The sequence below is a fragment of the Misgurnus anguillicaudatus genome, unplaced genomic scaffold (genome assembly GCF_027580225.2).
Source record: "Misgurnus anguillicaudatus unplaced genomic scaffold, ASM2758022v2 HiC_scaffold_28, whole genome shotgun sequence".
Lineage (NCBI taxonomy): Eukaryota > Metazoa > Chordata > Actinopteri > Cypriniformes > Cobitidae > Misgurnus > Misgurnus anguillicaudatus.
The window spans coordinates 9,081,429-9,093,863 of NW_027395278.1; the positions used below are offsets into that span (position 1 = coordinate 9,081,429).

At 37.7% G+C, this 12,435-nt stretch overlaps 1 protein-coding gene across 2 annotated transcripts in view; it reads left to right on the forward strand.

The window, feature by feature from the left end:
- The window catches only part of LOC129417250 (BRISC and BRCA1-A complex member 2), a 205,963-nt gene that overhangs the window by 82,334 nt on the left and 111,194 nt on the right, over positions 1–12,435 (forward strand). For both annotated transcript variants that reach the window (XM_055171795.2, XM_055171796.2), the window contains exon 5: positions 7,282–7,470. In XM_055171795.2, coding sequence (XP_055027770.1) covers positions 7,282–7,470 — 189 coding nt within the window. The remainder of the gene's footprint in view (positions 1–7,281; positions 7,471–12,435) is intronic.

Below are 12,435 nucleotides of genomic sequence, written 5' to 3' on the forward strand. Positions count from 1 at the left end.
AAGGCTGTCTGTAATCGCGCACCAAACGACTCCGAATAAAAAAAACACAGACTTATCATTACGGTGGGTTCCAGTGTTAAGAGAGAGCTTTACTTCCTGCTTTTTTCAAAACAATCGCATTTTAATGACGAAAGCGCGCCCGGACTCGGATCGATAAAAAGTACAGTGTGAGTGCGTGCATCTGGGGGAGTAGGGAGGGGTGACAAACGCGCTGGGGCATGGTTTGGTTTGGTTTGGATAATGTGAGTGCGCCCTAAAATGATCTTTATTTGTACTTTTCTAAAAGGTGTACCTGTAAAATCTAGTAGATTTCAATAATTACTTTTTTTTTCAAATTAAATTGAGTAGAACTTTAAAAATCCTAAAGTAAAGCAATATTCATTATTAGTAAAGTTAAAAAAATTAATCATAGATATCATCAAAGATCTTAAAGTAGTGCAATAAAATCCTAATTAAAGTCTATTAAAAAATAAAGAAAAGAAAGAGTTAGTTTAGGTCAGAGCATTGAATCCCTTACAAGAACCAGACTCCCGCCCCTCACCAGTGGGCTTAACAGTACAAATCGATACCCACGGAGCGTCATCAAAAAACGGTAGAGTAAGGGAGTAAGGGGAGACGGAGATGAAACTGCGTTAGCCATTTTCCTGATGCAGGTCTAAGCTTCGTACTAGTAGTAGTAAAATCTTTATTGGTCCTTTTACAGGGCAATTTATTCAGCATCAAACCTCACAAACACACAAATTTATAAAAACAACACAACCACCAACCATAAACAACCTCAAGCATTATAATACATTACACAGTTATTTATCTACTATTTAAAAATCACGGTTACATCTTTATGTTTCAGATAAGTATTTACACTAAAGACTGCATTTAAAACAAAAGACCTAGAAGCTCTAACAGTCCTTCACTTGGGCACACTATATCGCCTGCCTGAGGGAGCAGTTTGAATTCTAAACACAAAGTGTGGGATGAATCACCCAAGATAGTCAAAGACTTCCTGAGAACATTCCTCTCACATGCTTCCTTACTTGCCTCAGAAACCTTAGGAGGATAACAAGTGATAACATTATTTGACACTTATCTTTTATTCTTATCTCTATGTTTGGGAATTAATAGCCTGATATGGGGTTTTACTAGTCTTGTTTTAAAGTTATGGCCTTGTTTAGTGGACTTTTTTACTGCCAAAGGAAAAGAAAAAAATGTGGTCAATATCTATGTCAAGTTTTTGTGGAAAATATGGGTTTAATTGTTTTTTGAGTGTTTCAAGAGATGTGGCAAACCGGATTTGCAATAGGATGGTCATTCCACCAGTAGGAAGAAGTGAAGGAAAATGAGCGTAATGATGATTTATTGCCCCTTCGTGAGGGTAACACAAGGCACCAATCGTTTGCTGAACGTAAGGTTCTGGATGGGATGTAGGAATGTATGAAGGTGTGAAAGCATGCTGCTATGGTCCCAACGAAAGTTCTGTAAGTGAGTAGAAGCGATTTGTACCTGATATGTGCTTCAATCGGTAGCCAGCGGAGAGGGATGAGAGCGGCGGTACATGAGCCCTTTTGGGCTCCTGGAAGATGAGCCGAGCTGCTGTGTTCTGAGCTAATTGGAGTGGTTTAATAAATCATACAGAAAGGCCAGTAAGAAGAGCATTGCAGTAGTCCAGCCTGGAGATTACAAGGGCCTAAATCAGAAGTTGTGCTGTAGCTCTGTGAGATATGGCTGTATTTTCTGATATTGTATAGAACAAAACAGCACGATCGCATTGTCTTTGCAATGTTATAAGAGAAAGACAATTCATCATCAAAGACTACACAGAGGTTTCTTGCACTGCTTGCACCCCATCGTGACTAAAATGCTGTACCATGGCTTACCAATGCATATAAGTTTTAGGTAAAGTTTTAATTTAGCAGCCTTAAAATAATTTTTATAGTTTCATATTTGTTTGTAAATAGATTTTATTTCTAATGCACGGTCATAGCTGAAGACCTTATTTCTTATCTTTCCTCATTATTTTTCTGCTTTCATCATCTGCGAGTAGACATGTTGATTTGATCCATGAAATGTATCAAGATCAGCTGTATGTCATGGGCTGCATTGTTAATAAGTTGTGTAAAATATGCTTGAATGGACAGATGGCTTCCTCTGTTCCCTCTATTTTGGTCTGCTAAGTTGGGCTTGTTGATTTTGAGTGAATCAAAGGAATGATGAAAGTCAAGTTGAAAATGCATCACCATCAATTAAAAAAATATATAAGGCAGTGTGTGAAAAACATATTCTAACTAGCCTTGTTTGTTTGTGACATGAAAAATTCTGAATTAAAAATTTCAGTTCAATTCAGATGTGTATAGTAATGCTGCAGCTATTGATTCTTTTTGTAATCGATTAATCTAGCACTTAATCGATCGATTAATCGGATAAATATTGTGTGTTTTTAAACGTCCAAAACCAATAATGCATAACGAAAATGATGTGGCTGTAAAATGATCAAGCATTTTTCTTTTATTTCTAAAAACAACCCAGAGGTATTGATTCCAACTCCAACATTTAACTCCAAAACTAAGCCTATATATAGCAGTTTTTGCCCATATAGTGTTTATAAGTGCCAGTGCCAACAATTAAGCAATTTAATGCAGCATTTACTATTAGGCTACTAACAAATAATATATAATTTCTGGGGTGAGCCTATTTGCTATGGTAACCTAGCAACCTGCGTGTGTGTGTGTGTGTGTGTGTGTGTGTGTGTGTGTGTGTGTGTGTGTGTGTGTGTGCTGTGGGTAAGGAAGAGTGACATCTTACATAAGGCTGGCTTTCTTCTCCTAACATCCAAAAACACACTTCTTATTTCATGCCATTGTTGAGTTTTGAAATTAAACAAAGCTTTCATGTGATGTGAAGTTCTAGCGTCTCCCGCTGATTGACGGGTGAGCGTGGTTTCCGGGGGAAGTGCTAATAAAAATAAGTGATGCGTATAGAAACTCCTGAAATGTCAGCTAGACCTGTAATCGAAAAAAAACCTTTCCAAAATTGTACGAACCCTGGCGAAGTGCATTCGACTCAGAAATACTCTGAAACACGCCCAACTGCTTTTTTGAAACTTTGCCTACGTTTAGCATGAGGAAACAACTCTATAACTGTGTTAATAATTAAGAATGCATGAAATACCATTGAACCACTCCTTTAATATAGAGTTGTCAACGAATTTCATTATTGATTAGTTGGTCTGTGACGTTACATGCTCCTGCACCACCGTCCGCCAACATGCACACGCGTCAGGTGCTGTTTCTTCATACAGTGGGAGCTGCCTGCTCAAAGTCAGTCACGTTTTATTCATGCAATGTAAGCTGTGACCGCCTTCTCTCTGCCATTTTTTTATCTGAGGTACTGAACACAATGTTTTAAATCTTTTCTGAATTTTGGCGCGAACACACGGTGTACAGCGCTATTTTTAGCCTTTCATTGATACAACTAAAGGGGCTGATCTCCGCGTAATTTCATTTTACGAGTGTGTATATACACTTACGGCGCTATATAGATTTGAATTTCATCAATTGCGCTGAAATTTCAAAGAAAGTTTTAATATATACGTGTACAAAACACTGTGCAGAATGTTTAATTACAACACAAGCAGCAGACTCCCACATGGTATTAGTTCGCATCCATATAAACTCGTCATTACTCCTGCTCGCGTTTAAATGACAGCAGAGAGGCTTGCCCACAGTCTCCACAGACCACACCCTCAAAGTATTCATGACAGAAGCGATCAAAAGTGGACAAAAGAGATGGATTTAAATACCAGGTGTAAACGTGATGTGTCTCCCTCGTCCACTTGTGATCCGATCAATGATGCTGTTTACACTTGGCATTAACATGTGTTTTCGTCGATCGGATCACAAGTGGACGACGTTAATGCCAGGTGTAAACGGTGTTCAAAACGTTTTGAGCTCGTCCACTTTCAACCACATCCAGAGGTGGTCGAAACCACTTTCGATCGGATCGCTTTGGAGTTGCGGAACGCACATGTGGTTGAATGCGTTCGAACAGCCACACAGACCGCCTTCTCTCCGCCCATTTATCTAATCTGAGGTATTAAACACAAGTTTTACGTCTTTTTTGACTTCTGGCGTGAACATTCGGTGAACAGCGCTATTTTTAGCCTTTCATTGATAAAACTAAGCGGCTGATCTCCGTAGTTTCGTTTTGAAAGCGTGTGAAAGTTGCGCGATCCTATTTCATCAATTGCGCTGAAAATTCAAAGAAAGCTCTTACATACTCATGTACAAAACAATGTGCAGCATGTTTACTTGCTAAACAAGCAGTGCACTCCGAAATAATATTAGTTTGTGTCCATATAAACTCATAATTACTCCCGCTCGGGTTTGAATGACAGCAGAGAGACTCGCCCACCGTCTCACAGACCACCCCCTCATAGTATTCAGCACAGAAGCGGTCGAAAGTGGACAAAAGAGACGGATTTAAATACCAGGTGTAAACGTAATGTGTCTCTCTCGTCCACTTGTGATCCGATCGATGAAAACACATCTTAATACCAAGTGTAAACAGCCCCAATGAAAGCACATCTTAATATCAAGTGTAAACAGCCCCAAAAAAGTCAGGTGCTGTTTCTTCATACAGCGCGAGCGAGCTTTGCACTTATAATTAAAGTCAGGTGTTGTTTCTTAATACAGCGCAAGCTCACTTTTACTTCATATGCGAGCTGCATGTTTATTCAGGCGATCTTCTGACCAGCCGACCAGCTTGGTTAAAAGCACGGAAGCAAAAACGCAAACGAACGCTGGTTAATAAAGGTTTAATTTCCATTAATATAAGTGACTTTGTATTTGTTTAATTGTTGTTGGGTTTTCATAAAAATAGTAATGAACCACAAGAATCTGTTTTAAAGTAAGGGGGAAATCCAGGTTTTTATTACTGTAACAACGCATGTATATCACCACTTTCATATCATAATGGCTCATTTTTTTGTTAGTAATAATCTTAATATTCATCAAGGTTTAAAGCTGAAAATTAAAATTCGTTTATTAATCTGTGGCAAAATTCTTAATTCTTAAATTCTTAAAGACTTAATTCATTTTGTTAATTGATATTTGACATTTAAAGATGCTTTACTATTTAAAAGCTGCACAAACTTTTTATTTAAGGCTTAAAATATCTTAATCAAAAATATTATATTAATAAAACTCTGTAGCAGTGTGTAGCTTTTGCACTTTTAAAAGTACACTTCTACAAGCGAATGCCCTAATTTAGTGCCTTATTTAGCTATAATACGTGTAAACATCTAATTAAGCAAATATTTATATTTTATCCAATTAGTTGATTAATCGAAAAATAATTGCCAGATTAATTGATTATGAAAATAATTATTAGTTATTAGCAGCCCTAATTTAATATTAGACAAGCATTGGTATCCTTATTAGAGCATTTACATTCTAACAAACATTTTTTTAACACATTTTCTTAGTTTAGAGTCACAAAATTTTTTCAGCCTATGTACGTATCATGCATCAAGGGACAATTGGGTCTCAGAGACAATGTTGGCTGTTGGGTACAATTAAGCCAGGCAAAAGAATGCCGGAACACTTTCTGAAAAGGTGGCATTTTGTTTTTTGCTCCCTCACTCTAAATGTACGTTCCTGTGCACTGTGCCAGTCAGGGAAGCTCATGCAAATTAGGATCACCTATGCAAATGAGGTCAGCCTGTAGGAGAAGAGGAGGGAAAGCAAATAGACCATGCTGGCATGCAAGCTTTCTCCCGCTCACACAATCCACAAAAACACAGTGATGCAAATTCTGCAATGGGCATACACCCACTCAACATACTTTTTTCTCTAAATGCGTAATGTTTGTGATGAGAGAGGCTGAAAATATCCTTAAACATTTAGCTTTCTTACTAAACCATTGTTAACTGCATGCATAAAATGTGGCATACACACAAGGTCCTTAGATGTCTTATCTAAGATCTGAGGGAGAACGGTGTTTCCTCTCTCAGTGGTTTAATTTCCATCCTTTGTGGCATTTTGTTAGAATTTTGTAGCAAGTAAAAAGCTAGAATAATAGTGGATGTTTTGGCATCAGGACCTGGTCAGGAGATGAACATCACTGGCACAGGATATCATGTACTATTGCTATTTGTTTAAAAAAGGGGTTAACTCTCTGGGGTCGCGGGCACCGCAAACTCTTTATTTTTTAATCACTCCACAAAGAGACTTAGATTACTCTGCTTATTTTGGACATACAGATATGATTTATACATCATTTAAAATGTTGTGTCTAGTTTTTTTGTGTCTACTCCCAGTTAAAACGGAGTGTTGTGCTTTTTGCAAAATTAAGAAAATAAACATAATGCTCGTTCTGTTCTCTCACCCTCAGTGAAGTCTTTTCAGAAATGCGTCACAAAATTAACTGTAACTTAACGAATACATGTCATAGAAACAAAAGATAACTGTCTACATAATGCTATATGTAATGTCTATCTGTAATGAGCTAAGATCGACATACCCCGCCATTGGTATAAAAGCGCAGACACAATCCATATGCATTGCTCACGCCCAGTCAATGGACTTTCAATCTCTGATCAAGTCTTTCCATTTGTTGCTGTTTTGATGAGTTGTTTTATCTGAGTGCAGGAAACATGACATATAAATCATTATTTGCTCGCGCCTGTCTCCTCACTAAAAGTTCTCTTCGTACGCGAGTAATTTCTTTGTGCTTCCGTCAGACAGTGTGACGCGACAGCCAAACGCACACACAAACACACGAGGCATCATATTTGACACGCTTTGTGGTATCTTATACTGTAAATAACGTGATTATAAACAGGACATCTAGCGTCTAGCTCTGCACAGCAGGTTTATTCGATCACACGCCTGGCCAGCCATTCCTTTGTGGTGCTTTCAAACAATACGTCACAGAGTAATAGCAGCACAAAGTATTTATAAGTTGACCATGCTCATCCCTTCTTATGTTTGTATTATAATGATTACAAAAAACCCAAATAAGAGTCGAGACAATGATGGACTTATTTTGTGTTTTTTACTACCAAACAAATTTTAAATGATGCATTTGTTTGAGAGAATAATCCTGTTTTTTTTTTTAGATATTATCTGTTCTGTTATCAGACATAAAATGAGTAAAATGAGGAAGTGTTTTTTTATCCTGGTACACAAAACATGTTACACATTTTCTCCACATCAACTCGGTTTATGTTATGTTTTTAGGATTAAATCATGACTCATGACTTTTCCTTGTTTTCTGCTCTTGCAGCACTTGGTGTCATGGGACACTGGTAAACCAGAGTGTCTCCTACAGCTAGTGAAAGAGCTGCTACAGCAGTACCATCAGTACCAGTGCCAGCGGCTGCGTGACAGCTCCCGCCTGCTCTTTGAGTACGACAGCCTGCTGGAGGACTATGGCCAAAGCATGGAGATCTACGCTGGCCGCAAGAACAGCTGGGTACCTGTTCAGCTTCACTTTATATACATGTGTGCTAATATGCTAATCCCTGGTTTCTCAAGTCTTCAGTTTTTAGGCTCTTCCAAAAATGTTTTTAAAGCTCTACTGTAACTGTCATGCAAACAAAAAATGTAATTTGAACAACTAGTTAAGCTGGGTAGATTTACTGAGGTAAAAGTTAATGATAGAATAATTACCCATACTCAATACCAGAGGTGGAAGTAATTCACACATGTGCAAGTCACAAGTAAGTCTCAAGTCTTAACCTTCAAGTCTCAACCAAGTCCAAGTCATTTTTTGTGCGAATCAAACAAGTTAGGTCACTGCTTATGTCAAGCAAGTCACTGGCAAGTCATACAAATGTTTGATGATTTAACTAAATTTATATCCTAAAATAAGTTAAATCTGCAGTAGTTGTGGACTATGGGAGTTTTATTTGCAACAATAAAATTGCAATATGCATTTCTACGCAAAAGCCATCTACATACAGTTCAGCCGAGTTGTTAATAATGAGGTGATGCATTCATATAAAAGCAATGATAGAAGCTGCTAGTTTACCATAGTTTAATTCAGCAATAGCAAACTCAAATATAAAGGCTTCCTACACTCTAAAAATGCTGGGTTAGTTTGAACCCAACATTGGGTCAAAAAAGAACAAGCCCAGTCGTTAAGTTAAATTAACTCAGAAAATGTTTAGATTTGACCCAACAATGCATTAAAACAACCAACCATTTTGTGTTGAAACAAACGGCAACTTGTGTCAGTAACGGTTAGAAATTTCAGAACCTACGTAGAGCTCCTTTAAGCAAAAAAGACCTGAAAAATAGTTTTCTTTGTCAAGAGCAAGCGTGCCGCACAAGCCCTGAAAAGTGAAGCCAAAACGTCTCGATTGCCCCCCAGTGACTCGTCCTAGTATACGCACTTGCACATTGCTGCAGGAAACAGCACCTTATTTATAAGATTATATGGAGTCAGTAGCAATATTATGCAAATTTTTTATAAAGCTACGATTGAGTCTGTTTTGCGTTATGGAATTACCAATTGGTTTGGAAGTGTAACAATGAAAATGAGAGCCCAGATAAGCAATTTAGTTAAGGTAGCAGGGAAAATCATGGGAGTACGGACACTAAACACTTTACAGGACATTTTTAAGAGGTCCTTGTTGCAGCAGGCAAATACAATTGTACTGGACCCCTCACATGTTTTGTATTCAGAGTATGTGTTGATGAACTCTGGAAGGCGATACAGGGTCCCATTATGTAAGTATAATTGCTATAAACATTCTTTCGTCCCACAGTCGATAAAACTGCTTAATGAGCAAGGGTGATGATATGGTAGTGAATACTGTAGTAGTGGTATGTTTTTTAAGGTAATTCAGGTGTTGAATTAGCAATATTTAAGTGTACTCAATTAGGAATGTACTCTTTTTTATAAGAAATTTATTATTATTAGAATGCGCCTTTTTTATATATTTAATTTTAATTATTTATTTATTTAAGGTAAAGTGTGTTATGTGTAATAGATGTATGTATGAATGTAGTTGTTGGGGAGGACTGATGTGCAGCAGTTCTCTCATCTAAGACAAATTTCTCCTAAGGGAGACAATAAATGGTACCTTGACCTTGAAGTTATCGACACCAGCGAGCCAGTTGCGGGATTTGTCACTATTTGTTTTCAGAAACTGAAAATTTGTTTCAGTTTGTTGTCGCCAGTTGTAGTTACAGCTGGGCTGCAGATATAACACCTCTGTGGACATGGCTTGTTTTCGACTTCGTGTGGTGCCACATGAGCCAGTCAGCGTGTGTAGCAAAGGACTTCTGTAGGAGTGATTTAACTCCCTGAGGTCCAAAATGTGGCGCCGCGTTTTGACGTGTTTTCTCCTTGTCATAGCAGAATCAACTTGAAATACTCCATTATTAATAGTCATACACTTACGTGTTTGACATCATTTGAAACTGTGAAGGGTCTTCTTTAATTTGTGTACATTCACAATAACAACACGTTTTTAATAACATTTTTGCAGACATACAAAGATATGGCAGCAGTTACAAAATGGAGCAAGATGTCTGAAAAAACACCCAACAAAAGAACATAATAGCAGTAATAACTAGGGATGTAACGATTAATCATGTGTCCTATTATCCCTGCCTGTCTGAAACTGAATCTGAATCGCAAGGCTGCGGTTATGTGCTTCATGCACAGCTTATGCGTGTACTACGGCATTTGGTCAGTAGGAAGTCCTTATCAATCTAAAATCATTATGAGTCAGAGTCGTTTATAACATGCATTTAAAAAAGCAACACTCGTTAAACAAAATCATTCAAAATATTCTTTATTATCATGAAAATACCTGAAACAATTTGAAGAACAGCGATATAAATATTCCTGTAGACATTTCCTGGAATAGCGTTTGTAACGCTACTTCTTCTGTGGCACAAAGGGAGTTTCTGCATGAGAGCGCCCCCGGCATTCGGATATGCTGGGATTTCACTGTAATTCATTCAAATTCATTCATTGAGAAATTTGCACGGTAAATCGTTACATCCCTAGTAATAACCCCCCAACCCTCCCCAGAGGCCACCATGACAACTTCATACACACATTAATCGCTCCCACACACATACAAAATAAATAAGTAAATAGATAGATAAATAATAACATTAGCAAGACATAATAAACACTGAACCTTATTTAGCAAACCTTTTAAAGAATATCTGATTTTTTTAAGCTGAATACATTGCAAAACCTCTCGTATCCAGTCCTCATTTGATGGGGAGAGACATGTTTCCATTTAAAAAGGATTGCACGCCTAGCTAACAAGGTGGTGAAGGGAATGACGCAGTGTGCTGCAGATGGTGTGACTGAATCTGGGGGTAAGCCAAATAAGACAATGCATTAGGAGCAATGGTTATGTTAAGGGCCTGTGAAAGTGTTCTGAAGATATCAGACCAGTAGTCATTCAGCTTCGGGCAAGACCAAAACATATGTAGATGATCAGCTGGAGACTGTTGCAGGTGTCACTTCTATTTGAAAATATTTTGGCCAGTTTGGCATTAGTAAAGTGAGCTCTATGGACCACTTTACATTGTATTAGAGCATGCCTAGCGCAAACAGACGAGGAATGAATTAAACTGAGAATGTTGTTCCACTTGTCTTCAGATATACTAATGCCTAAATTTTGCTCCCAGCTATGTTTAAGAGTGTCAATTGGAGATGGGGTTAAGGAAGTTATTTACCATAAATGATAGCTATCAGCCGTCTTTGACCAGGATTAAGTTCTGATTCAGGGGGCCGATTGGGGAAGTGGGAAAATAGTTTTTGAATGAAATGAAATGGCTCTTTTGGAGATGAAATTTAGCTGAGAAAGAAGAAAAGGAGGAGAAGATGTCATCTTCATACAGATCATTCACAGTAGAAAGGCCATTAGTTGCCCAAATATCAAAGCTGCAGTCTAAAAGGGATGGGGGAAATAAATTATTATTTGAGATTGGCATATAAATCGAGGCTTTGTGCAAACCAAATTGTTTTCAAAATTGAATCCAAATCTTAATAGTATTAACAACTATTGGATTGTTTGAAATTTTGTATACCTCAAGAGGAAGTTGAAAGTAAATATTAGAAGGTAAGGGGTGTGAGGAAGATATTTCTATGTGTACCCAGGGTGGGCTAGGAGAACAAGATCTAGGGCCAACCCAGTAAAGTAATTTGTGAATAGTACAAGCCCAAAAGTAACAAAGTTTGGAAGTGCTAAACCCCCTTCAGATTTGGGAAGTTGTAAGACTAATTTTCTGATGCGGGCTGGCTTGTTATTGCAAAGGAACCCATACAATTGTTGGTCTAAGTTAATAAAAAAGGTTTGTTGCAAACCGGGATGTGCTGAAAAAGATATAAGAATTTTGGTAGGATAACCCAGTGGTTCTCAAACTTTTTCAGCGTGCGGCCCCCCTTGTGTACAATGCATTTCTTTGCGGCCCCCCCAAAGAAAATGTATGACAAATTTGTTCTAAAATGTAAAATTTGAATTAAACAAAACATATAAAATTAAAAGTAGTGCTGTTGGTTAGTACTAGCCTTATATATATTACTCAGAATTCATGATAAATTCGTGTATTTTATAAAATGTCATAAAACTGGGGCCCCCCTGGCACCATCTTGCGGCCCCCAGTTTGAGAACCACTTTAATGAGGTTCGCGCGGCCAATTAAGGGTAGGGAGAGGGAGCTCCACCGAGCCAGATCCACCAGAAGTGGTGTGAAGTTCTTATCGAACAGGTTTTTAAATTAATTGGTAATAAATATACCCAGATATTTTAGCCTGTCTATAGCTAACTTAAAGGGCCGTTTCACCGATAGGAACATTAATCTTTATGGAAAGTGGGTCATATTTGTAGTCAAAATGTAACATAAATATAGAATTTTGTGCCTATTTGACAGAGAAAAGACAGAACGTGACTTTAGAGCACATTTGTATGAAAAACTACAACTCCCGCTATGCACCACAATGCACAGCTCTGCAAGCCACTCCCATTAATCGAAACACGGCTCAGATATGATATTGTGTACATAAATGCCACGTTAGTAAAACAAAGAAAATAGCCACCACCACTGTGTCTGACAGACACCAATCATGACTTACTTTTAAACGTGATGTTACATTGTGTTACACACAATAACACTCTGGCCTGGTGTGTAGCAAAGTCTTATTCAAACAGTAACGTGCGGTTTCAGATCCCCAGTACAAATGTCTTTTCATGTACTTAAAAAAGGGTATGCATTTTAAATGTTTATTTAGTTTTACCAATTTTCTTTTTGTCTCTTGTTTACTGTAATTACATCTGTGTTATATCGGCCTCACTGCTCTCACAATATAGACATATAAAACAGTGCTCAGATATCCTATTGTGTACATAAATGCCACTTCAGTATAACAAAGAAAATAGAAACACTCACTTTAGTCAGACGTCCGT